At 47.4% G+C, this 24532-nt stretch overlaps 1 protein-coding gene across 7 annotated transcripts in view; it reads left to right on the top strand.

Annotated features, from left to right (window-relative positions):
• Window positions 1-23328, top strand: part of STAT3 (signal transducer and activator of transcription 3) — a 75053-nt gene extending 51725 nt beyond the window's left edge. For 3 of the 7 annotated variants that reach the window (XM_054457594.2, XM_054457593.2, XM_054457604.2), the window contains 16 exons: window positions 2606-2764; window positions 2891-2983; window positions 5155-5214; window positions 6895-6924; window positions 7024-7117; window positions 7214-7261; window positions 10473-10556; window positions 11608-11706; window positions 11823-11958; window positions 13038-13090; window positions 13309-13403; window positions 13520-13659; window positions 14171-14383; window positions 19434-19476; window positions 19756-19868; window positions 20862-23328. In XM_054457594.2, the coding sequence (XP_054313569.2) occupies window positions 2606-2764; window positions 2891-2983; window positions 5155-5214; window positions 6895-6924; window positions 7024-7117; window positions 7214-7261; window positions 10473-10556; window positions 11608-11706; window positions 11823-11958; window positions 13038-13090; window positions 13309-13403; window positions 13520-13659; window positions 14171-14383; window positions 19434-19476; window positions 19756-19868; window positions 20862-20917 (1516 nt within the window). In that variant the 3' untranslated portion in view covers window positions 20918-23328. Of the gene's footprint in view, window positions 1-2605; window positions 2765-2890; window positions 2984-5154; window positions 5215-6894; window positions 6925-7023; window positions 7118-7213; window positions 7262-10472; window positions 10557-11607; window positions 11707-11822; window positions 11959-13037; window positions 13091-13308; window positions 13404-13519; window positions 13660-14170; window positions 14384-19433; window positions 19477-19755; window positions 19869-20861 lie in introns of those variants that run through there. The other 4 variants (XM_054457600.2, XM_054457599.2, XM_063656648.1 and 1 more) reach the window with 3 other exon arrangements.
• The last annotated feature ends 1204 nt before the right edge of the window (window positions 23329-24532 follow it).

Raw genomic sequence — 24532 nt, 5'->3', positions numbered from 1 at the left:
TGTTGTGTATATACACATAAAGATAGAAATTTATACAGTTTATATTAGGATCATTTTTTTTTTCTTTTTTTGGAGTCAGGGTCTCACTGTGTTACCCAGTCTAGAGTACAGTTATGCAATCATGGCTCACTGGAACCTTGACCGCCTGGGCTCAGGCAGTCTTCCCACCTTAGCCTTCTCAGTAGCTGGGACTACAGGCATGCACCACCACAACTGGCTAATTTTTAAATTTTTTATAGAGGCAGGGTCTTACTTTGTTGCCTGGGATGGTCTCAAACTCCTGGGCTCAAGGGATCATCCCACTTTGGCCTCTCAAAAGCTCTGGAATTATAGATGTGAGCTGCCGTGCCCAGCCCAGGATCTTTCTTTATATGCTTTTCTGTAATCTGCACTTCTACCTTCATCCAGCAAATCTTACTGCCCACCCTTCATGTGCAAGGCCCTATAGTGAGCACGTTGCACCAGCTTGCCTTAGGAGAAACTTGAGATACAGAGCCTGCACTGGAAATTTAGGGCGACTCTACATGAGAATGCCTGTCTATTCATATCCTCACTAACCCCGAGTGTTGTTAATTTACTGAAAGCAGTTTTAAATGCTTCCTGACCAGGGAACGAAGAAGCTTAAGTTCTGGGAATGGGAGGATAGAAGTGCCAGAAAAGAGTTGGGGAGTTCAGAAATCCCTGCAGCGGTCCCCCTCCCTCTCCTTTCACTTTCTGTCTTTCTGGTCTTTTGGTCTTTGTTACACTAGTGATAAACCATCAAAGAATGATGGAATGATGCTAAACTTCTCTATTTTCTTTTTTTTGAGACAGAGTCTCACTCTGTCACCCAGGTTAGAGTGCAGTGGCATGATCTTGGCTTACTGCAACCTCCTCCTCCCAGGTTCAAGCGATTCTCAGCCACAACCTTCCAAGTAGCTGGGATTACAGGCCCATGCCACCATGCCTGGCTATTTTTTTTGTATTTTAGTAGATCCACCTGCCTCAGCCGCTCAAATTTTTGGGATTACAGATGTGAGCCACTGCACCTGGCCTAATATTCTCTATTCCTGGAGATAGATTTAATGAGCTTTTTCTCCCTCTCTCTTCACTTATTCCTTGTGCATGTTATCAATATTTTGAAACATTATGTCATGTCCTTTGATCAGTTGAAGGCTGACATTGAAAAGGCTTATGGGGATTGGGTGTCGTGGCTCACACCTGTAAATCCCAATGCTTTGGGAGGCAGAGTCAGGAGGATCACTTGAACCCAGGAGTTTGAGACCAGCCTGGGCAACAAAGTGAGATCCCATTCCTACAAAAATTTAAAAAACTAGACATGTGCCATTACACTTCAGCCTGGGTAACAGAGTGAGACTCCATCTCAAAAAACTAAACTAAACTAAACAGGCATGGTGGCACACACCTGTAGTTCTAGCTACTCAGGAAGCTGAGGTAGGAGGATCACTCATGTCCAGGAGTTGGAGGAGGCAGTGAGCTATGATCATGCACTGCACTAGGCCACAGAGTGGGACCCTGTCTCAAAAAAAAAAGAAAGAAACAAAAGGAAGGGCTCATGTAGTTCAAGCCCTTCTCTTCATGCAAGGGGATGCTAAGGCCCATGATGGTGAAGGGCCTGGCAAAGCTTGCACAGATAGTGTGTGACAGAGCTGGCTCAAACCCATCTTTGGGAGCTGTCTAATCTCTTTTTCTGAGTCTTTATGTTCATAGACAAGTTAGGATGAGTAAAGTAAGTGCTAAATTCCATATTTCATGTTCTGCATATCTGGGCTCAGATGCTTGTCATTTTCCAATGGTAACTCCATCAATGCCTCCTAGTGGTATAAATTTTAATACTTCTTGTATGCCCAGCCCCCTTTTAGAAATTTGAGATTTTAGGAAGGGACTAGTAATAAAAGGTAAAATAAATTATTTTCTGGCCAGGCACGGTGGCTCACATCTGTAATCCCAGCACTTCGGGAGGTTGAGGTAGATGGATCACCTGAGGTCAGGAGTTCAAGACCAGCCTGGCCAACAAGGCAAAATCCCATCTCTACTAAAAATGCAAAAATTATCCAGGAGTGGTGGTGGGTGCCTGTAATCCCAGCTACTTGGGAGGCTGAGGCAGGAGAATCACTTGAACCTGGGAGGCGGAGGTTGCAGTGATCTGAGATTCTGCCACTGCACTCCAGCCTGGGCAACAGAGTGAGACTCTGTCTCAAAAAAAATAAATAAATAGGCCAGGTGCAGTGGCTTACACCTGCAATCCCTCAGGAGGCTCAGGCAGGAGAATCACTTGAACCCGGGAAATGGAGGTTGCAGTGAGCCGAGATTGTACCACTGCACTCCAGCTCAAAAAATAAATAAATAAATAATAAATTATTTTCTTTTTTTATTTATTTTTTCGGCATCCACCCAACATGGTGAAAAATTCCTCTTAATGTCACTGAACTGTAAACTTAAGATGAAAAATTGTAAATTTCATGCTATGTATATTTCACCACAGTAAAAAAATTCCTCGTTCTTATTGTAGTGGTCTCCATGTCTTCAGTATTTCCTTCCCCTTCTCCATCTCACCTGTATACATTCACTTTGGTAATTAGCACCTTTCTTAATTTATTGGCAGGATAACGTCATTAGCAGAATCTCAACTTCAGACCCGCCAACAAATTAAGAAACTGGAGGAGTTGCAGCAAAAAGTTTCCTACAAAGGGGACCCCATTGTACAGCACCGGCCGATGCTGGAGGAGAGAATCGTGGAGCTGTTTAGAAACTTAATGAAAAGGTAACTTAGCATCCTTGTCCCTTTCCCTCATCTAAAAAAATACCTAAAGACTCAAGTGGTAGAGCGAGAGGCGGGCTGACTTCTGGTCGCGGCCATGGCGCGTGAGCCCATCTTCTCTTTCCTCAGTGCCTTTGTGGTAGAGCGGCAGCCCTGCATGCCCATGCATCCTGACCGGCCCCTCGTCATCAAGACCGGCGTCCAGTTCACCACTAAAGTCAGGTAGGCCACGCCACTTGCGTTTCCAGTAGAGATTTTACTGAGGGACACTGTTAGGGGGAGGGTAGAGTTGGTGGCCAGGGTCGTTCTTTCCAGGTGTGGTGTCACAGGCAGTACACTGTTGCGGGGATGAAATTTGTTGCCATACTATCTGCTTGCTCTCTGATTCTGATGTCAAAAGCAAAAGAGCAGTCATCTTTTTGAAGGTACCTGGGCATATTCCTATGATTGTAGACCTGGAGTCTCAGGCCACAGCTTCTCCTTCTGCCCAAGGGACAAAATAATGTCGTCTATTTTCTGTTCTTTGAGGCTACTCTTCCCTGTGGATTTTAAGGGAAAGAGTAAGGCTTAGTGATGGGGAAGCTGAGAGGCCCCAGGGCAGGTGGGTGGTGGGCCTGTAGGGTGAGGTGTTACTTTCACACTCAAGTCAGAACAGGTGTGCTGGCGTTTTGACCTTCTGCAGCGAAATTTCCCTCCTCAGAAACTTAGTATGGTGTTCGGTTTCAGGATTAATAGAACAAAATGCCAGCTGCACTGCATGTGTTCCTGTAATATTTTTCATTATATGGCTTTGATTATCCTTTTGTGAATCTCTCACAACTTCAAGTTGTTAGTTCTTAGATGTTTTCTCAGTACCTTTGGCTTGAAGGGGTGATACTCATCTTTTGTTTTTGTTTGAGACAGGGACTCACTCTCACCCAGGCTGGTGTGCAGTGGCATGATCTCAGCTCACTGTAACCTCCATCTCCCAGGTTCAAGTGATTCTTGTGCCTCAGCCTCCTGAGTAGCTGGGAATAGAGGTGCGTGCCACCACACCCGGCTAATTTTTTTTTTTTTTTTTTTTTTTTTTTTGAGACAGAGTCTCGCTCTTTCAGCCAGGCCAGAGTGCAGTGGTGCAATCTCAACTCACTGCAACCTCCACCTCCCAGGTTCAAGCGATTCTCCTGCCTCAGCCTCCCTGAGTAGCTGGACCGACACATTCCACCATACCCGGCTAATTTTTGTATTTTTAGTAGAGACAGGGTTTCTCCATGTTGGCCAGGCTGGTCTCAAACTCCTGACCTTGGTGATCCACCCACCCCGGCCTCCAAAAGTGCTGGGATTACAGTGTGAGCCACCGTGCTCGGCCAATTTTTTTTTTTTTTTTTTTTGAGATGGAGTCTTGCTCTATCACCCAGGCTAGAGTGCTGAGGTGTGATCTCGGATCACTGCAGCCTCCGCCTCCCGGGTTCAAGTAATTCTCCTGCCTCAGCCTCCCAAGCAGCTGGGATTACAGGTGCCTGCCACCACGCCCAGCTGATTTCTGTATTTTTAGTAGAGACAGGGTTTCGCCATCTTGGCCAGGCTGGTCTCGAACTCCTGACCTTGTGATCCACCCGCCTCAGCCTCCCAATGTGCTGGGATTACAGGCGTGAGTCACCGCGCCCGGCCCTATTTTAATTTTTTTAAAGAGAGTGATAGGGGCCGGGCACGGTGGCTCTCGCCTGTAATCCCAGCACTTTGGGAGGCCAAGGTGGGTGGATCACCTGAGGTCGGGAGTTCGAGACCAGCCTGACCAACATGGAGAAACTCCGTCTCTACTAAAAATACAAAATTAGCTGGGCGTGGTGGCGCACGCCTGTAATCCCAGCTACTTGAGAGGCTGAGGCAGGAGAATTGCTTGAACCCAGGAGGCGGGGGTTGCAGTGAACGGAGATCGCGCCATTGCACTCCAGCCCAGGTAACAAGAGTGAAACTCTATCTCAAAAAAAAAAAAAAAAGAGAGAGAAAGAGAGAGAGATAGGATCTCGCTCTGTCACCTAGGCTAGAGTGCAGTGGCATGATCATAGGTCACTATAGCCTTGAACTCCTGGGCACAAGTGATCGTCTTGCCTCAGCCTCCTGAGTAACTGCGACTACAGGTACATGCTACCACACCCCGCTAATTTTTAAACTTTTTATAGAGGTGGGCTCTTGCTTTGTTGCCCAGACTGTTATGGAACTCCTGGGCTCAAGGGATCCTCCCAGCTTCACCTCCCACAGTACTGAGATTATAGATGTGAGCCTATAATTATAGACAGCTTGGCTTATTTACCTGTTGGAAATGAAGAATTATGAATTTTACATTTCTTCAAGAAAAGATTATGGGAGATTTTACTGACTTTTTTTCCACTGGATTTTTTCTTTTTAAATAGGTTGCTGGTCAAATTCCCTGAGTTGAATTATCAGCTTAAAATTAAAGTGTGCATTGACAAGTAAGTACTCCTATCTTAGCTCTTTTTTCAAATGAGGAATAGAAAAATGAGAACTTTGACAGACATCATTTGAACTAGAGACTCGATCTTTATTCAGAGATCTTCATTTTGTGGACAAAAGTTTTCAAAAGCCTTGGGGTGCGTTGTCATTTACGTGCCTGAACAAAGCCACAAAAGCTGGGGGTACAGATTTGATTTGTGGTTGCTATTGTGACAACCAGTCCCTCTTTTTCTTTGTTTAGTGTTTTACTTGTACATGTCATTCATGCATATTATATATAAGACTGAGATCATGTGTTAATGACTGGGATACGTTCTGCAAAATAGATCGTTAGGCAATTTTGTTGTGCAAACATTGTAGAGTATATAGTCCTTACACAAACCTGGGTGGCAGAACCTACTGCACACCTATGCTATGTGGCAGAGCCTACTGGTCATAGGCTGCAAACCTGTACAGTATGTTACTGTGCTGAATACCGTAGGCAATTGTAACACATCTCAATGAAGTAGGAATTTTTCAGCTCCATTATAATCTTATGGGACCACCTTCATATATGCAGTTTGTTGTTGACCGAAACGTCGTTATATGTTCTTTCCATAGATAGCACGTGGAAAGAATAGATCTCTTTTTTTTTAATTGTTCCACACTTTACCATATAATGGAATACTCAAAATTTCATAATACCTTTCAGGATGTGAAATACATATACCCTTTGACAACATTAGAAAAGAGAAAATGTGGGCTGGGTGCGGTGGCTCACACCTGTAATCCCAGCACTTTGGGAGGCCGAGGCAGGCGGATCACGAGGTCAGGAGATCGAGACCATCCTGGCTAACACGGTGAAACCCCGTCTCTACTGAAAATACAAAAAAACTAGCTGGGCGTGGTGGCGGGCGCCTGTAGTCCCAGCTACTTGGGAGGCTCTGAGGCAGGAAAATGGCATGAACCTGGGAGGTGGAGTTTGCAATGAGCCGAGATCACACCACTGCACTCCAGCCTGGGTGACAGAGCCTCCTTCTCAAAAAAAAAAAAAAGAGAAAATGCGGCTGGGCACGGTGGCTCACGCCTGTAATCTCAGCACTTTGGGAGGCTGAGGTGGGCAGATCACTTGAGGTCGAGAGTTCGAAACCAGCGTGACCAACATGGGGAAACCTCGTCTCTACTAAAAATACAAAATTAGCCAGGTGTGTTGGCGCATGCCTGTAATCCCAGCTACACGGGAGGCTGAGGCAGGAGAATCACTTGAACTCAGGAGGTGGAGGTTGCGGTGAGCCGAGATTGCACCATTGCACTCCAGCCTGGGCAACAAGAGTGAAACTCTGTCTCAAAAAAAAAAAAAAGAAAAGATAAAATGCATACTTATTTTTAGTTGATGTAATTATGTGGAAATTTCATGAGAATGCACTGGAAAATAATGAAATAAGGGAGTTGACGAAGGTGGTAGGTTTAATAAGTACATATGCAATATGAAACATAGGTTCCCCTTCCTATGGGGAGGCAACCAACTGTGCCTGCTACGCAAAGGTGTTATGTTGCGCTGATCAACTGTAACTGAATGGTTTAAAGAAATGCCCAGGAGCACAGAGGTTTTTTCATGAGAGTAAATAACAGGTGGTCAAAGTAGGCTTTTTGAAGAAACACAGAGCCTATTTTATTAACAACGGTCTGTGTTCTTACAGAGACTCTGGGGATGTTGCAGCTCTCAGAGGGTAAGTTCAGCCTAGAGGCTTCCTTTTGTTCTGCTTAACCTAACTTCATCCTCCGGCTACTCGGTCACCTACATAGTTGATTGTTCCCCTGTGATTCAGATCCCGGAAATTTAACATTCTGGGCACAAACACAAAAGTGATGAACATGGAAGAATCCAACAACGGCAGCCTCTCTGCAGAATTCAAACACTTGGTATGTGGGAGGAGCTCCCCTTCACAAAGGGCCTCTGGCTGAGGGAGAGGGCTGGGGAGAGCCTCACAGGACACCTGCCTTTTTCTTTTCTTACAGACCCTGAGGGAGCAGAGATGTGGGAATGGGGGCCGAGCCAATTGTGATGTAAGTTTTGTTGGGGATGAAAGACAACTGGGGTGTTTTCCTTGAGGGAGAGGGGGTAAAGATCCTTCTTAATCTCCAGAATTAGAAACATCAACTTGTTCTCTCAGCTGTAGTTATTCCACTGTCACTTCCGGCCAAAGTGACATGAACAGAAGTTCCATGTGCCATGGAGCTCTCTGGCTTGGAACATTTCCGTGAATATCTGGGAGTTGGCTCCTCCTTAAGGAGAAGTGGAAAGTCCCTTGCTGAGTTGTTCTCCACACCCATGTGGTATAAAGCAGCTTTCCACCTTGCCTGGGGCTTTCCAAATTCCCCATCCAGCTCCTGCGGCTGACCCTGCTTGGCTCCATTTTTATGCTTGGCTCCATTTTTAGTGCCCTGTTTTTCTCTCCCACTGAGGTGGGATAGAGGGTGTAAAAGCAACAGATCTGAGTTAAACTTTAAAATAAATGACCACCTTGTGTTAGCTTGCTTAGGAAAAGGGTAAATAAAATAAAATGAACAAACAAAAACCCATCTTGTTCTTTATCCCCCTTATTTTCTGCTTTTCATTGACTCAGATTATTGGATTCTTATTGTCAAGAATAAACTTTAAACAAACAAACAAAAAAAGGTAAATGTGACCGAAAGCTAGTTTTTAGTCATTTTTAAAAATTGTGATGCCCTGTTCTTTTTCTCACGTTTGTCCCCTGAACAATTCTTCCTCTTTAAAATGTAGCAGTCCTAGCTGGGCGTGCTGGCTCACGCCCAGCACTTTGGGATGCCAAGGCAGGCTGGTCACTTGAGGTCAGGAGTTCAAGACCAGCCTGGCCAACATGGTGAAAGCCCGTCTCTACTAAAGATACAAAAATTAGCTGGGTGTGATGGTGCACGCCTGTAGTCCCAGCTACCGGGGAGGCTGAGGCATGAGAATCCCTTGAACCTGAGAGGTGGAGCTTGCAGTGAGCCGAGATTTTGCCACTGCACTCTAGCCTGGGCAACAGAGTGAAACTCTGTCTCAAAAAAATAAATAAAATAAAATAAAATGTAGCAGTCCTTTTAAAAAATGTGGAATTTTACTTGACAGTAGAGTGAAGTAGCCTGTATGCAATGATATGGGAAAATGTACATGATATATTTAGAAAAAGCAAAATGTAAAATAATTTGAATAGTATATTAGTATATGTGTTTTAAAAATACGCTATACTCTTATGTGTATTCATATGTATATTAAGAAATTCTGGAGGAATATACCAGCAGTGCTATGTGTATTAGTGCTGATGTTGGTATCCATGGCTATTCTAGACTGTCTCTATGATATTTGCATTTTAAACTGAATATATTACTTTTATAATCAGAAAAATAGTATTAAAAATGAATTATAAAATTATAATTCAATTTCTTTTTTCTTTTTTTTTTTTTTTTTGAGTCGGAGTCTCGTTCTATCGGAGTGCAGTGGTGCGATCTCAGCTCACTGCAACCTCTGCCTCCTGGGTTCAAGCGATTCTCCTGCCTCAGCCTCCCAAGTAGCTGGGACGGTAGGTGCACGCCACCACGCCCAGCTAATTTTTGCATTTTCAGTAGAGACAGGGTTTCACCGTATTGGTCAGGCTGGTCTTGAACTCCTGACCTCGTGATCCACCCATCTCGGCCTCTGAAAGTGCTGGGATTACAAGCATGAGCCACTGTGCCCAGACTAGAATTCAATTTCTGAGAATTCACTGACAACTCTTACTTAAAATAAGGTTGCTATACTGATGTGAGACATTGTTATAGTCAGTTTGGAAAACACTTTGGCAGTATAAAAATGAACATACCTGTAAACCAATGGTGCCATTCCCAGGATTTAATAGCAGAGAAATCTTTGCATATATGTCCCAGGAGACATGTATAAAGTGGACATCAGCCTGATTATAAGCTCTAAATGCAACCCAAATAAATGCCCATCAACATTAGAATGAATACGTGATTTGTGGTGTAGACACAATGGAATACTCCACAGCTGTGAAAAGGAGTACACTGCAGATACACATAACCATGTGGATTCCTTTCACATCAAGCGAAAAGTGAATCACAGAAGAATTCACTGGAGTCCATATGTGTAAGGTTCACAAACGTCCCAAACTAAACAATAGCTACATTGCTTAGATAAACAAATATGGTAAAACTGTTAAAAAAAAAAAAAAAAAGGCTAGGAAATGATAAACCCAAAAGACAAAATAGCAGTTATTTCTGAGGGAGGAGGGAAGGGGATGGGGTTGGGAAAGGGCACCCAGAGAATTTCAGGAGTGATGGACTTTTCCTTAAATTGAATGGTGGGTTCACATTGTTTTGTTATTCTTTGTGCCTTACGTATTTTACAAATAACCGATTGGATCTATGTAATATTATAATACAAACTGAGTAAAGGATTAGGTTGAGGATCATAGCATTGGAAGTTCTTGGTGTTGAAGAGAGTAAGTGCCGAGCAAGTTGTGTCCCTGGCAGTTTGTCTGTGACCACCTGGTGGCTTACCCTTCTTAGTGTGGTGAGGCTTGGCATGTCACTTTCCTTGGCTGTGGCTGTTAGTACTGAATGCCATTCTCTCTGAGGAAAAGCGTCCTTCTCTTTTTTGTTGATTGATTGATTGATTGAGACTCACTGTGTCACCCAGGCTGGAGTGCAGTGGCGCGATCTTGGCTCACTGCAACCTCTGCCTCCTGGGTTCAAGCGATTCTCCTGCCTCAGCCTCCTGAATAGCTGGGACTACAGGCTCCCACTACCATGCCCAGCTAATTTTTGTATTTTTAGTAGAAACGGGGTTTCACCAAATTACTGGCCAGGCTGGTCTCGAATTCCTGATCATGTGATCCACCTGCCTCGGCCTCCCAAAGTGCTAGGATTGTAGATGTGAGCCATCACGCTCAGCCTTTTAATTTAATTTTTTTTAAGACAGTCACTCTGTCACCCCAGCTAGAGTGCAGTGGCACAATCATAGCTCACTGCAGCCTCCATCTCCTAGGCTCAAGCCATCCTCCCACCTCAGCCTCTTGAGTAGCTGGGGTTATAGGTGTGCACCACCACACCCAGCTAATTTTTGTATTTTTTGCAGAGATGGAGTTTTGCTGTGATGCTTAGGCTGGTCTCAAACTCCTGGGCTCAGGCAATCCTCCTGCCTTGGCCTCCCAAAGTGCTGGGATTACAGGCGTAAGCCACCACACCTGGCCTAAGAGTGTCCTTCTCGTTACTGTAGGCTTCCCTGATTGTGACTGAGGAGCTGCACCTGATCACCTTTGAGACCGAGGTATATCACCAAGGCCTCAAGATTGACCTAGAGGTAAGTTCTGCAGCAGAATCGGTGAGAGGCTACATGGAGGGGTGACTCAGGACAAAAACTTCCACTGGGATTTTTACAAGAGAAGGTGGAATGATTACTGTTTGCTTAACACTGCATTTATTTTTGCTTACTTTTCTCCAAAAAAATCCTTGGCATCCCATCTGGCAATAAAGTCTTGCTTGAGTGCTTAGAAGATGTGTGTATATTGAGCTTTCAGCAAACTTGATATGAAAATCTCTATTTAGAAATTGATTGGCCGGGCGCGGTGGCTCACACCTATAATCCCAGCACTTTGGGAGGCTGAGGCGAGTGGATCACGAGGTCAGGAGTTTGAGACCAGCCTGGCCAACATGACGAAACCCCGTCTTTGCTAAAAATACAAAAATTAGCTGGGCCTGGTGGCGGGTGCCTATAATCCCAGCTACTCGGGAGACTGAGGCAGGAGAATCACTTGAACCTGGGAGGCAGAGGTTGCAGTGAGCTGAGATTGTGCCATTGCACTCCAGCCTGGGTGACAGAGTGAGACTCCGTCTCAAAAAAAAAAGAAATTAGAACTGACTTTATAAAGTTTGGGCATAAGAGTCTTAGCAGCCAGTGTGTTTAGTATACAGAAAATCATGGCAATGACATTCTTCTTTCCCAACTTCCTTGATTTTTAAATTAAGATATACCTAGAAAAGCAGGAATCCTGGTCTTTGATTCCTGAGACCTCCCTGTTTCATGTGAAGATACAGCTTCAAGTCTTGGAGAATGCCTCCAAGGTCTTAAGAATGGGGAATCTGTGGACCGTGAGTCAAGCTTTGAGCAAGTCAGGTTTTACAAGGGACCGGTATGTTCCGACAGCAGCCCGAGTTGTGTGGCCACACTGGGCATTCTTTCCACTCTGAGTGCTGACTGAGCTGACTCACTCACACTCTTCGCCTAGAGTTGGCAGCAGGTGTGGTTTATGGCATGCCCTTTCATTCTGAGCCCTGTGAGATGCGGGTGAAGAGATTTCCGAGGCTGTGAGAGCCCCGCTGCCTCCCCAGCTCAGTCCCCACTTCCTCCGCAGACCCACTCCTTGCCAGTTGTGGTGATCTCCAACATCTGTCAGATGCCAAATGCCTGGGCGTCCATCCTGTGGTACAACATGCTGACCAACAATCCCAAGGTTAGTGCCCCCTCCTTTTAGTTGGTGCCCCGGGATCTCTTGCGACTTATGGGTACCTAGTATAGACAATGAGCACCATCCCTCATCTAAACAAGCAAATGTGTTCTTTCCAATAGAACGTAAACTTTTTTACCAAGCCCCCAATTGGAACCTGGGATCAAGTGGCCGAGGTCCTGAGCTGGCAATTCTCCTCCACCACCAAGCGAGGACTGAGCATCGAGCAGCTGACTACACTGGCAGAGAAACTCTTGGGTCCGCATTTCACCCCTTCTCCCTCCCGCCCGCCCAGAAAAGGGATCCGGCCCATAGGGCTGTTCATTTGGGCCGTGTCTACTGAGCATTAGGCCATGTTTCTTTCCTGAGCAAGGCGCTGTGCTGGTGCCAGGAAACAGGGGAGTTGGGGAGTTGGGGTGCAGAGACAGTTTGCAGTTTTCAGTCGAGGTGATCATTTTTGAGGTGGGAGGTAGATTTCTTTTCTCCTGGTTGCTGTCTCATTCACCCACTCTATCTAACCTTAGAACATCTTTTAAGTGTGTTGGAAGGTGGCGCTAAAGGCTTGACATTCCCTGTCCATTTTTTTAATAAACTATAGGCTAGTTGTTTTTTTTTTGTTTTATTTTGTTTTGTTTTGTTTTTTTGAGACGAGTCTTGCTCTGTTGCCCAGGCTGGAGTGCAGTAGTGTGATCTCGGCTCACTGCAACCTCCGCCTTCTGGGTTCAAGCGATTCTCCTGCCTCGGCCTCCCGAGTAGCTGAGACTACAGGTGCCCACCACCACGCCCAGCTAATTTTTGTATTTTTAGTAGAGACGGGGTTTTACCATGTTGGCCAGGATGGTCTTCGTCTCTTCATCTCGTGATCCGCCCACCTCGGCCTCCTAAAGTGCTGGGATTACAGGCGTGAGCCACTGTGCCCAGCCTAGGCTAGATTTTAAAAAAGAATTAGTGGAATATTTTATGTGCTACCTGGGCTAGAAGTAGCTTTGTTCTAATAAAGCTGTTGCCACCAAATACACCTGTCTGACACCCGATGTCAGCTTGTTAGTGAGTGCTGCTGTTGGTTCCCAGCCCGCCACGCGAGGTTGAGAAGAGCAGGGGGACTTGTTACATCACCCTCCATCCCTGCTGGGCTACCTAGCAACAAAAGTGAGTCAAATGATGGGGTAGTGTTTGTCCTCATGTGCACACACACAACAGTGCCTACCTTCAAAGATGTGAAAGCCAATTATTTTGTGGCCCATTGTGAGACAAATGTGTGTGTGTGTTCTGTTTTAAGAAATAACCTCTTGACTGCAAGCTGAAAATGTACTACTTGACTCTTTCTTTTCCTTCAGGACCTGGTGTGAATTATTCAGGGTGTCAGATCACATGGGCTAAATTTTGCAAAGTAAGCAGTCTTGTTAAATTCTCGTGGGAATGGGAATGCTCACCTGCACGGCTGTCGTTGAGGGCTCTGGCTTGAAGGCCCTGAACTCTTGGTCCATTGGCCAATAGGACCTGCCTGAGGGTAGACGGGCCTGAGGATTTGGGTGATGCACTGCACCCCTAGGAAGGGAAACGCTGGGATGGCAGTAGACTTGGCTTTCCCATTACTCTTTTCTGCAGGAAAACATGGCTGGCAAGGGCTTCTCCTTCTGGGTCTGGCTGGACAATATCATTGACCTTGTGAAAAAGTACATCCTGGCCCTTTGGAACGAAGGGTAGGTGGGACAGAGTGTGCACAGATGTAACCAAGTCCCCTGCTCTCAGCAAGCCAGTGGCAGGGGATGGATGCCCTGTTAGCAATAACAACACTGTTCCTCCTCCTTGGCGCCAGGTACATCATGGGCTTTATCAGTAAGGAGCGGGAGCGGGCCATCTTGAGCACTAAGCCTCCAGGCACCTTCCTGCTAAGATTCAGTGAAAGCAGCAAAGAAGGCGGCGTCACTTTCACTTGGGTGGAGAAGGACATCAGCGGTAAGCGAGGCTCCCACCCACCCCACCTGCTGGCGGCTGCTGAGGCCTCATCACCGCTTCTAGTTCCAAGCACCTACTGCCCCCTGGTGGGCGGAGATGGCCTCGACTCCCTGTTTCACTCAGACTCGCAAAACACATTTGGGTGACTTCTAAATCCTTCCAGCTGAAGGATTGGTTTGCTTTGTTTTGCTTGCTCCAGTGACTATTTGTTGAGAATTTTGCAATTTAAATTGTATTCTTCATCTCTTTTTCTACTTAACCCTGTTAATATATCTTACACAAGTAGTTATATTCAAGTTTATTTTCTATGACCCAACTGGTAGCCTCTTCTTAATTAGAAGCCAGCCTGAATATTTCCACAGTGCCAGGCCACTGAACAGGGTATTCAGGGTCTCAGCACTAGGGTGGCTTAAGTCTTTTCCCCTTTGAGGAAAGAAAAAATGGGCAGTTTTCTCTGAGATGACCTAGCTGTAGGTTCCATGATCTTTCCTTCCCACGTCCTGTGAGACAGGTAAGACCCAGATCCAGTCCGTGGAACCATACACCAAGCAGCAGCTGAACAACATGTCATTTGCTGAAATCATCATGGGCTATAAGATCATGGATGCTACCAATATCCTGGTGTCTCCGCTGGTCTATCTCTACCCTGACATTCCCAAGGAGGAGGCATTCGGAAAGTATTGTCGGCCAGAGAGCCAGGAGCATCCTGAAGCTGACCCAGGTAGTTGTTGATTTTCCATGTTCCTGGCATTTAATTTTTGGGAAAAGTTGGAAATTTGGGGATCCTTGGAGGATAGATAGGCAAATGCCTGAATAACCTGGGGGATCCTTATTTCTCCTTATGGGAAAGAATTGTAGTGAGTGCTTTTGTTGGGGTGACCGATGGGATTTGAGAGGAGAATCAGAATCACTTAGAGTAGTGCAGTTCCTGCTCCACAGAGAGTGCATGAATCTAAAGAGGGGATACAGCCTGGGCAATGTGGTGAAACCTCGTCTCTACAAAAAATCCAAAAAAATTACCCGGTGTGGTGGCACACATTTGTAGTCGTAGCTACTTGGGAGGCTGAGGTGGGAGGATCACCTGAGCCAAGGAGTTCAAGGCTGTAGTGAGCGGTGATCATGCCACCGCACTCCAGCCTGGCTGACAGAGTGAGACACTGTGTCAAAAAATAAAAATAAAGAAGGGGTTAATACACATACGTCCCCCAAAACATGCCTACAACATGAGAAGGGAAAGTGAGGGCAGTTAACAGGATGCCCTGCTGGCACAGTGCTTCTTAGTAGATGCTAGAAGGTTTGAGGCCCAGATTTCAGCCCAGCATATGGCTTTTTGCCTGTAACTGAACCATGTCAGTGTGCCAGCTGGTCTGAAGAAAGGGTTTCTGGAAGAAATGATTATTAGCTGCGTGGGAGTGTGGTTTACAGCAGAGTAGAAGAGCTGGGAGCATCGTGTTTGAAGGGGAAGACAGTGACTGGGTGGAGGGGCAAGGGATTGGTATTTAGAATGTGCAAGTATTAAGAAGAAGGTATATTTTAATGTGTAAGAGGATATGTACTTATATGTTACGTATAAATTATTTTAGCTGGGCGAAGTGGCTCATGCCTATAGTCCTAGCACTTTGGGAGGCCCAGGCGAGAGGATCACTTGAGCCTGGGAGTTTGAGACCAGCCTAGACAACATAGTGAGACCCTATCTATACAAAAAAAAAATTTTTTTTTAATTAGCCAGGTGTGGTGGTTTGTGCCTGTAGTCCTAGCTACTCGGGAGGCTGAGGTGGGAGGATTGCTTGAGCCCAGGAGGTTGAGGCTGCAGTGAGCCATGATTGCACCACTGCACTCCAGCCTGGGTGACAGAGCAAGACCTTGTCTCACCAAAAAAAAAAAAAAAAAAAGAGAGAGAAAAAGAGAAAAATTAAAAATACTGTAATCTCAGCTGGGCATGGGGATTCACGCCTGCAGTCCTAGCACTTTGGGAGGCTGAAGCAGGAGGATCACTTGAGGCCAGGAGCTCAAGACCAGCCTGGCAACATAGCAAGACCCCACTACACACACACACACAAAGAAAAGAAAGAAAAAAAAAAGAAACAAAACTGTAATCTCTGCAACTGTCCTCAGTGTGGAGGGGGTGTCCCTGTCTGTTCCCATTCAGCACTTGCTGTTTTGACTCTCTGGGTTCTGTGTGCAGGTCTTGATGTTGATGGGGAGTCTCTGGTTTGCCATTCTTTGTTTTATTTAACTTTCTGTAATCATAAAGCCAATGATGGGCTTTTTTTTTTTTTTTTTTTTTTTGAGACTGAGTCTTGCTCTATCACCCAAGCTGGAGTGCAGTGGCACCATGTCGGCTCACTACAACCTCCACCTCCCGGTTCAAGCAATTCTCCTGCCTCAGCCTCCCGAGTAGCTGGGATTATAGGCTTGCGCCACCATGCCCAGCTGATTTTTGTATTTTTTGTAGAGAAAGGGTTTCGCCATGTTGGCCAGGCTGGCCTCAAACTCCTGACCTCAGGTGATCCGCCCACTTCAGCCTCCCAAAGTGCTGGGATTACAGGCGTGAGCCACTGTGCCTGGCCTAATGATGGGCTCTTTAATGTGTTCCTTTAGGGTTGGCGCCTTGCCCTAGTTGCTGTTGAAAAAACTATTTTTGTCCAAATAGCACACACACAGAAACCTACCAACTTCCCTCCCACTTTTTCCTAGGAATTCCTTCTGAGGGATTTCTTGGGATGGGGCAGAATGGGGCTTGGAAGAGGGAGTTGGAGCTAATTGACTGTTGCCTTTCTCCTTTGTTGGGGTCCTGAGTCTTGTTCCCACTGTAAAAGTTACTCACTTCCTGTCTGCCGCCTATCTGTCTTTGCACGTGTGCTTCAGTTGGGAGATCTGTTTATCAGCCCCTGCCACACGGCTCTTTGTTCCTTCTGCAGAGGACGTTGGGGTCCCACGGCTGGTCCTTTTGACTCATTTTGCTTTCAAGGTCCCACCTCCCAGTCTGAGGCTGCATCCTCCATTACCATCCCCCTTCCTGTGGGCTGGGAGGCCAGGTCCTTTCCTGCCCAGCGATGTCAGCGTTTCCTCAGGGGCCAGGCACATCAGGAGAAAGGAACTAATTACTTGAGTAATTTGCCTTGCCTTGCTGAGAGGAGTGTGCCCTGAGGGACTCCATGTGAGTGTAGTGACGGGTGTGGGGGTGTCCCTGTGTTATTATAAAATGGGTGCCTTCAGGACAATGAGCATGTGACCATTTCCTCTATTTCCATCACAAGAGTATTATGGTATGAGGGTCTCAGGGTTAGATTATCCTCCCAAGACTCTTCTCTCTTCCTTCTCTACTGGAAGCCCACATAGCATTTCCTTATGGCTTGAGGGAGAGGTTCGGAGCCACTTACAAATTAGATAAAGTACGTTTACAATCTTGTACAAAGCCACACATGAAGTCATTTTTCTCAGCTTTTTTTTTTTTTTTTTGAGACTGAGTCTCGCTCTATCGCCCAGGCTGGAGTGCAGTGGCGTGATCTTGCTTCACTGAAACCTCTGCCTCCCAGGTTCAAGAGTTTCTCATACCTCAGCCTCCTGAGTAGCTGGAATTACAGACTTGTGCCACTATGCCCGGCTAATTTTTGGATTTTTAGTAGAGACCAGGTTTCACCCTGTTGGCCAGGCTGGTCTCGAACCCCTGACCTCAAGTGATCTTCCCACCTGGGCCTCCCAAAGTGCTGGGATTATAGGCGTGAGCCACAGTGCCCGGCCTTGTTTTTGTTTTGTTTTGACAGTCTGTCACTCTGTCACCCAGGCTGGAGTGCAGTGGTGCGATCTCACCTCACTGCAGCCTCTGCCTCCCAGGTTCAAGTGATTCTCCTGCCTCAGCCTCCTGAGTAGCTGGGATTACAGGCGTGCCACCATGCCCAGCTATTTTTGTATTTTCATTAAAGACAGGGTTTCCCCATGTTGGCGAGGCTGGTCTTGAACTCCTGGCCTCAAGTGATCCACCTGCTTCAGCCTCCCAAAGTGCAGGGATTACAGGCATGAGCCACTGTGCCCGGCCTCAGCTATCTTGATTGCTGGAGAATTAAGTCCTTTTCTGTCTAGGGTGTCAGCTCCCTAAGGGCTGGGCCAAAACGGTTGGATTTATAAGACACTGGAGCCCTGCCTCAGTAGCTCCTTTGAATTCTGCACTGAATTGATCAGTTTCTTGGCCCAAAGTAAACTCAGATGGCGGCCCAAGAGCCACTCTGCAGTGCCTTCTTTCACATGGTCATCATGCTCTCTGATCCCTCAGGTTCTGTCTAAGCCTCATGTTTTACGACCGTGCTGTTCTCAGCCCACCCCACCCTGCCCTATGCCTTCTCAATGGTTTGTTCGCCTGAATTCCTCAGATTTCATGCCAGTATCCCCAAGGTTCCTTGACCTCTTGGTGTAAGCATTCAGCATCTAAAATTCATTTTATTCCTGTCATCGCATTTCTAACTGTAGAACAAGAATTATAAATGACAAAGCTCATAGAAAATTGGCACCTTGTCTTCCCCCTCCCTCTTATTTTATACATAAAAGAGAACATGGGCTGGGCATTGTGGCCAAGGCTGGGCATGATAGCTCATACTTGTAATCCCAGCACTTTGGGAGGGTGAGGCAGACGGATCACCTGAGGTCAGGAGCTCAAGACCAGCCTGGCCAACATGGTGAAACCTTGTCTCTACTAAAATTACAAAAAAAATTAGCTAGGCATGGTGGCGGATGCCTGTAATCCCAGCTACTCAGGAGGCTGATGAAGGAGAATCGCTTGAACCCTGGAGGCAGAGGTTGTAGAGAGCCAAGATGGCGCTACTGCACTCTAGCCTGGGCGACAGAGCAAGACTCCGTCTCAAAAAAAAAAAAAGACAAAAATTAGCCAGGCATGGTGGTGCTGCCTGTAGTCCCAGCTGCTTGGGAGCCTAAGGCAGGAGAATCATTCTGACCCGGGAGCAGGAGGTTGCGGTAAGCCAAGATTGTGCCACTGCACTTGAGCGTGGGCAACAGAGTGAGACTGTCTCAAAACAACAACATCAACAACAGCAACAAAAGAGAGAGACCATGCCTTGCTCCAGGTCTCTTAGCTATTGAAGATGTACCTGGACCCAGGTCTCCGGCCTTCCAGTTGAAGCAATTGTACTGCCTTACAAAGTCACATTCTCTTTGGTGCTTTTTGATTGACATATTTATCCAGCTACAAAGTTACGCATGCCCTTATCCAAAAATGTGGTAGAGGCCAGATTAGTGCTGGTAGGAATAGGAGAGATAACCTTTGGCTTTGGAACCACAAGCATTAGCAGTCTCTATGTTCTTTAAAGACTCTATGTTGGTATTTAGGCTGGACACCACTGCAAAGACTACACAGGCTCGGTTCCTGCACGCAGAGAAGTTATCTAAGAGATATGACGAGGCCGGAATAGAATCCTCAGACCACGTGGAGGCTGTTAAACTTTTACATAATCTAGGGAAAGAAGGGACACAAGGTTGGCATTAGTCTAGGCTCAGGTGGGAAAAGGTTATGCTGAAAAGTCTCTGCAGCTCAGGACAGCTTTCTGCGAAGAACTGAAGTTCAAAGCTGCTAGTGCCTAGGAGATCAAATAGTATAGATGAGGGCAGACAACCCTGAGGGGCAGATGGAGCTTTCCAGACAATCTTAGCATGAGAATGGAGTGAGTTTCAAATCAGTCCTGCCGAGGCAGATGGCTTCCTCCTGCTCTGCTTACTGAATGCGAAGTCACAGTCAGTAAGAAAACTGGTTTTCTTCTTCCCAGGCGCTGCCCCATACCTGAAGACCAAGTTTATCTGTGTGACACCGTAAGTGGCTTCCTTTCCCCATTTTGCTTTCATTTCTAATATCCTCAGTTATCCCTGGGAATAGGACACTGGGTGAGAGTTAATCTGCCAAGGGTTGGAAGCCCCTGGGCTATGTTTAGTACTCAAAGTGACCTTGTGTGTTTAAAAAGCTTGAGCTTTTATTTTTCTGTTGGAGACCAGAGTTTGATGGCTTGTGTGTGTGTGTTTTGTTCTTTTTTTTTTTCCATTGTGTCTTGTCAACCCCCCGTTTCCCCTCCTGCTGCCCCCCATTTCCTACAGAACGACCTGCAGCAATACCATTGACCTGCCGATGTCCCCCCGCACTTTAGATTCATTGATGCAGTTTGGAAATAATGGTGAAGGTGCTGAACCCTCAGCAGGAGGGCAGTTTGGTGAGTATTTGGTTGACACACCTTTTCCCTATAAGAGAAGTTGGTCCCCTTTGTGTGATGGTCTCACATGTACACACCGAGAGCTGGTCACTCGGAATGGTAGGAGGTTCTAGAGCTTTGCCCTCCAAAAGAAATGGTAGGAATGCCACATGTGTGAGTATAAATCTTCTAGCAGCCACACTGGAAATAGACGAAGTTAATTTTTACAATATATTTTATTTAACCCACTAAATCCAACATACTCTCAATTTAACATTTCAGAAAAAGTTGAGGCTGGGTGGGTGGCTCATGCCTGTAATCCCAGCACTTTGGGAGGCTGAGGTGGGTGGATCACTTGAGGTCAGGAGTTCGAGACCAGCCTGACCAAAATCTCTAAAATATAAAAATTAGCTGGGCATGGTGGCGCATGCCTGTAATCCCAGCTACTCAGGAAGCTGAGGTGGGAGGATCGCTTGAGCCTGGGAGGTGGAGGTTGCAGTGAACAGAGATCGTGCCACTGCACTCCAGCCTGGGTGACAGAGTGAGACTTCATCTCAAATAAACAAAACTAAACTAAAAGAAAAGAAAAAGTTGAGACCTTTTTTTATTCTTTTTTTTTCATACTAGGCCTTTAAAATCCAGTGGGCTTTTGACAGCCACAGCACAGCTCAGTTTGGACAAACCAAATCTCAAATGCTTGGTGGCCACGTGTGTCTCAGGGCTCCTGAATTAAACAGTAGATCAACGGCAGAAGATCTAAGGACAGCCTTAGACCTTCTGTAAACATGGAGATCTGGGAATCAGTTAAGGTGGGAAGGAGAAAGGACCCTTCCAGAGGCAGGATCCTCTAGGGAGGAGAGTAAATCTGGCTTTTCTGACCATCCCTGGGCCTTAAGGGGCAGGAGATTGGATAGCAGTGGTAGCCTGGGCGCTGTCCTCTGAAGGACTGGGGGCGTCGCCTGCCAGTTGCAGAGGGTGGACAACTGAACTAGTTTTCCCTGTCTGTCCCTCCAGAGTCCCTCACCTTTGACATGGAGTTGACCTCAGAGTGCGCTACCTCCCCCATGTGAGGAGCTGAGAACGGAAGCTGCAGAAAGATACGACTGAGGCGCCTACCTGCATTCCGCCACCCCTCACACAGCCAAACCCTAGATCATCTGAAACTACTAACTTTGTGGTTCCAGATTTTTTTTAATCTCCTACTTCTGCTATCTTTGAGCAATCTGGGCACTTTTAAAAATAGAGAAATGAGTGAATGTGGGTGATCTGCTTTTATCTAAATGCAAATAAGGATGTGTTCTCTGAGACCCATGATCAGGGGATGTGGCGGGGGGTGGCTAGAGGGAGAAAAAGGAAATGTCTTGTGTTGTTTTGTTCCCCTGCCCTCCTTTCTCAGCAGCTTTTTGTTATTGTTGTTGTTGTTCTTAGACAAGTGCCTCCTGGTGCCTGCAGCATCCTTCTGCCTGTTTCTGTAAGCAAATGCCACAGGCCACCTGTAGCTACATACTCCTGGCATTGCACTTTTTAACCTTGCTGACATCCAAATAGAATATAGGACTATCTAAGCCCTAGGTTTCTTTTTAAATTAAGAAATAATAACAATTAAAGGGCAAAAAACACTGTATCAGCATAGCCTTTCTGTATTTAAGAAACTTCAGCAGCCGGGCGCATTGGCTTACGCCTGTAATCCCAGCACTTTGGGAGGCCGAGGCAGGTGGATCACGAGGTCAGGAGATCGAGACCATCCTGGTTAACACGGTGAAACCCTGTCTCTACTAAAAGTACAAAAAATTAGCTGGGTGTTGTGGCAGGTGCCTGTAGTCCCAGCTACTCGGGAGGCTGAGGCAGGAGTATCGCTTGAACCCGAGAGGCGGAGGGTGCAGTGAGCCAAAATCATACCACTGCACTCCAGCCCAGGCGACAGAGTGAGACTCTCAAAAAAAAAAAAAAAAAAAAAAAAAAAAGAAACTTCGGTTAACAGCCCTCCTTGGTGCTTAAAGCATTCAGCTTCCTTCAGGCTGGTAATTTATGTAACCCCTGAGACGGGCTTCAGGTCAAACCCTGAAGATATCTGAAGCTGCAGCCTGGCCTTTGGTGTTGAAATAGGAAGGTTTAAGGAGAATCTAAGCATTTTAGACTTTTTTTTAATAAATAGACTTATTTTCCTTTGTAATGTATTGGCCTTTTAGTGGGTAAGGCTGGGCAGAGGGTGCTTACAACCTTGACTCCCTTTCTCCCTGGACTTGATCTGCTGTTTCAGAGGCTAGGTTGTTTCTGTAGGTGCCTTATCAGGGCTGGGATACTTCTGATTCTGGCTTCCTTCCTGCCCCGCCCTCCCGACCCCAGTCCCCCTGACCCTGCTAGTGGCATGTCTCCTCGCGTGTTTAAAGGTCCCTTGTCCTGTTTGTTTTAGGAATCCTGGTCTCAGGACCTCATGGAAGAAGAGGGGGAGAGAGTTACAGGTTGGACATGATGCAGACTATGGGGCCCCAGTGACGTGTCTGGTTGAGCTCAGGGAATATGGTTCTTAGCCAGTTTCTTGGTGATATCCAGCGACACTTGTAATGGCGTCTTCATTCAGTTCATGCAGGGCAAAGGCTTACTGATAAACTTGAGTCTGCCCTCGTATGAGGGTGTATACCTGGCCTCCCTCTGAGGCTGGTGACTCCTCCCTGCTGGGGCCCCACAGGTAAGGCAGAACAGCTAGAGGGCCTCCCTGCCTGCCCGCCTTGGCCGGCTAGCTCGCCTCTCCTGTGCGTATGGAACACCTAGCATGTGCTGGGTGGGCTGCCTCTGACGCAGAGGCATGGCCGGATTTGGCAACTCAAAACCACCTTGCCTCAGTTGATCAGAGTTTCTGTGGAATTCTGTTTGTTAAATCAAATTAGCTGGTCTCTGAATTAAGGGGGAGAGGACCTTCTCTAAGATGAACAGGGTTCTCCCCAGTCCTCCTGCCTGGAGACAGTTCATGTGTCATGCAGAGCTCTTGCTTCTCCAGCAACACTCTTCAGTACATAATAAGCTTAACTGATAAACAGAATATTTAGAAAGGTGAGACTTGGGCTTACCATTGGGTTTAAATCATAGGGACCTAGGGCGAGGGTTCGGGCTTCTCTGGAGCAGATATTGTCAAGTGCATGGCCTTAGGTAGCATGTATATCTGGTCTTAACTCTGATTGTAGCAAAAGTTCTCAGAGGAGCTGAGCCTTGTTGTGGCCCCTTAAAGAACAGGGTCCTCAGGCCCTGCCGGCTTCCTGTCCACTGCCCCCTCCCCGTCCCCAGCCCAGCCGAGGGAATCCCGTGGGTTGCTTACCTACCTGTAAGGTGGTTTATAAGCTGCTGTCCTGGCCACTGCATTCAAATTCCAATGTGTACTTCATAGTGTAAAAATTTATATTATTGTGAGTTTTTTTTTTTTTTTTTTTGGTATATTGCTGTATCTACTTTAACTTCCAGAAATAAACGTTATATAGGAACCGTCTGATAGCATGGCAGCTCTGTTTGGCTGGTGGAGGCTTCCTTTTCCCCTGCATAAGCTCTGAGGGGGCCTCACACACAGGTGGGGCCTGGGATGGGGGCCGGAAAGGGTCTTGAGAGGAGGTGGTTGCCTTAGTCCCCCCCTCCCCAACCCCCTTATGTTAGCCACCAGCCCGGAGGTAAGGGGTCCTGGAGGAGCAGGAGGTCAATAGTTAGAAAGGTGTCAGAGTGGAGGCCTCCCTCCCCGGCCCCCTCCTACCCCCCAGAGCGGCCTTGTCCTGTCTGGGGTCAGATAAGCCACCTAAGCGGGGTGGGGGGTAGATACTCCCACTGCACCAAGGCCTTCCCTTCCACAGTTGGCTCCTTTATCACTTTCCCTTCAGTTCACCCAGCGGGGACAACACGCAGACACCCGGTGGTGGCTGCAGGGCCCCCGGCAGCCAGCGGTGATAATGCAGGGAAAGGCGCCCTGACCTCAGCTACACGGGCGCCCACAGGGCTTCTCCCCACCCCTACACGTGCTCCAGCGCCCTGGAGACCGCGCCTGGGAGCTACGAGCGAGCACCTTCCCTCGCAGAGATGGAGCAGATTAGCCCCGTGGGGCGGTGGCACCTGCCCGTCCCCTCCCCTCCTCTCTTCTCCCACCCCCGCCTGCCCCCTGCTCTGGGCCCCCTGCGCCTCCCTCCTGGGGCCCACGAGCCGCCCCTCTCCCTCACTTCAGCTCTGAGCTCAGAAGGAACCTGCCCGCAAACCTGGCTCCCAGCCCCGCCCAGGGAGCGCGCGTCCCTGAGCCCAAGGGCCCCAGCGGCAATAGGGACTGGCTGCAGCCGGCGGTGCGGGGGTCCAGCTGGGGTGAGCCGGTCCCCGTTGCTGCACCCCCGCCTCGCACAGTCGCCGGCAGCCAGCTGAAAACAGCGCAGCCGCGTGGTGCCACCTACTGGTCTCTGGGAAGGAGGAGGATGGGACGGTTGTTGCGGCTCTGGGACTGCCCCTGGCCCCGAGGGTTGAGAAGCATCTTGGCGCCGGGCCCTCAGCAGCCAGCTTCGAGGCTGCTGGGAGCAGCAGCTGCTAGGAGAAGCCTGGGTCAGAGTTCTGCCCACCCGCGCCCATCTCCATCTTTTCCCCAAACCTCGAGTCCCCTGCTTTTTAAGGAATCTGTGCCCCCTAAACTGGCTCCTTACCCTTGTGAGAAGCATTGACAGTATTCC

Source organism: Pongo pygmaeus, chromosome 19 (genome assembly GCF_028885625.2).
Source record: "Pongo pygmaeus isolate AG05252 chromosome 19, NHGRI_mPonPyg2-v2.0_pri, whole genome shotgun sequence".
Taxonomy (NCBI): Eukaryota; Metazoa; Chordata; class Mammalia; order Primates; family Hominidae; genus Pongo; species Pongo pygmaeus.
The sequence above is the reverse complement of the archived record's forward strand: the minus strand, read 5'-3'. Positions and strand labels throughout refer to the sequence as shown.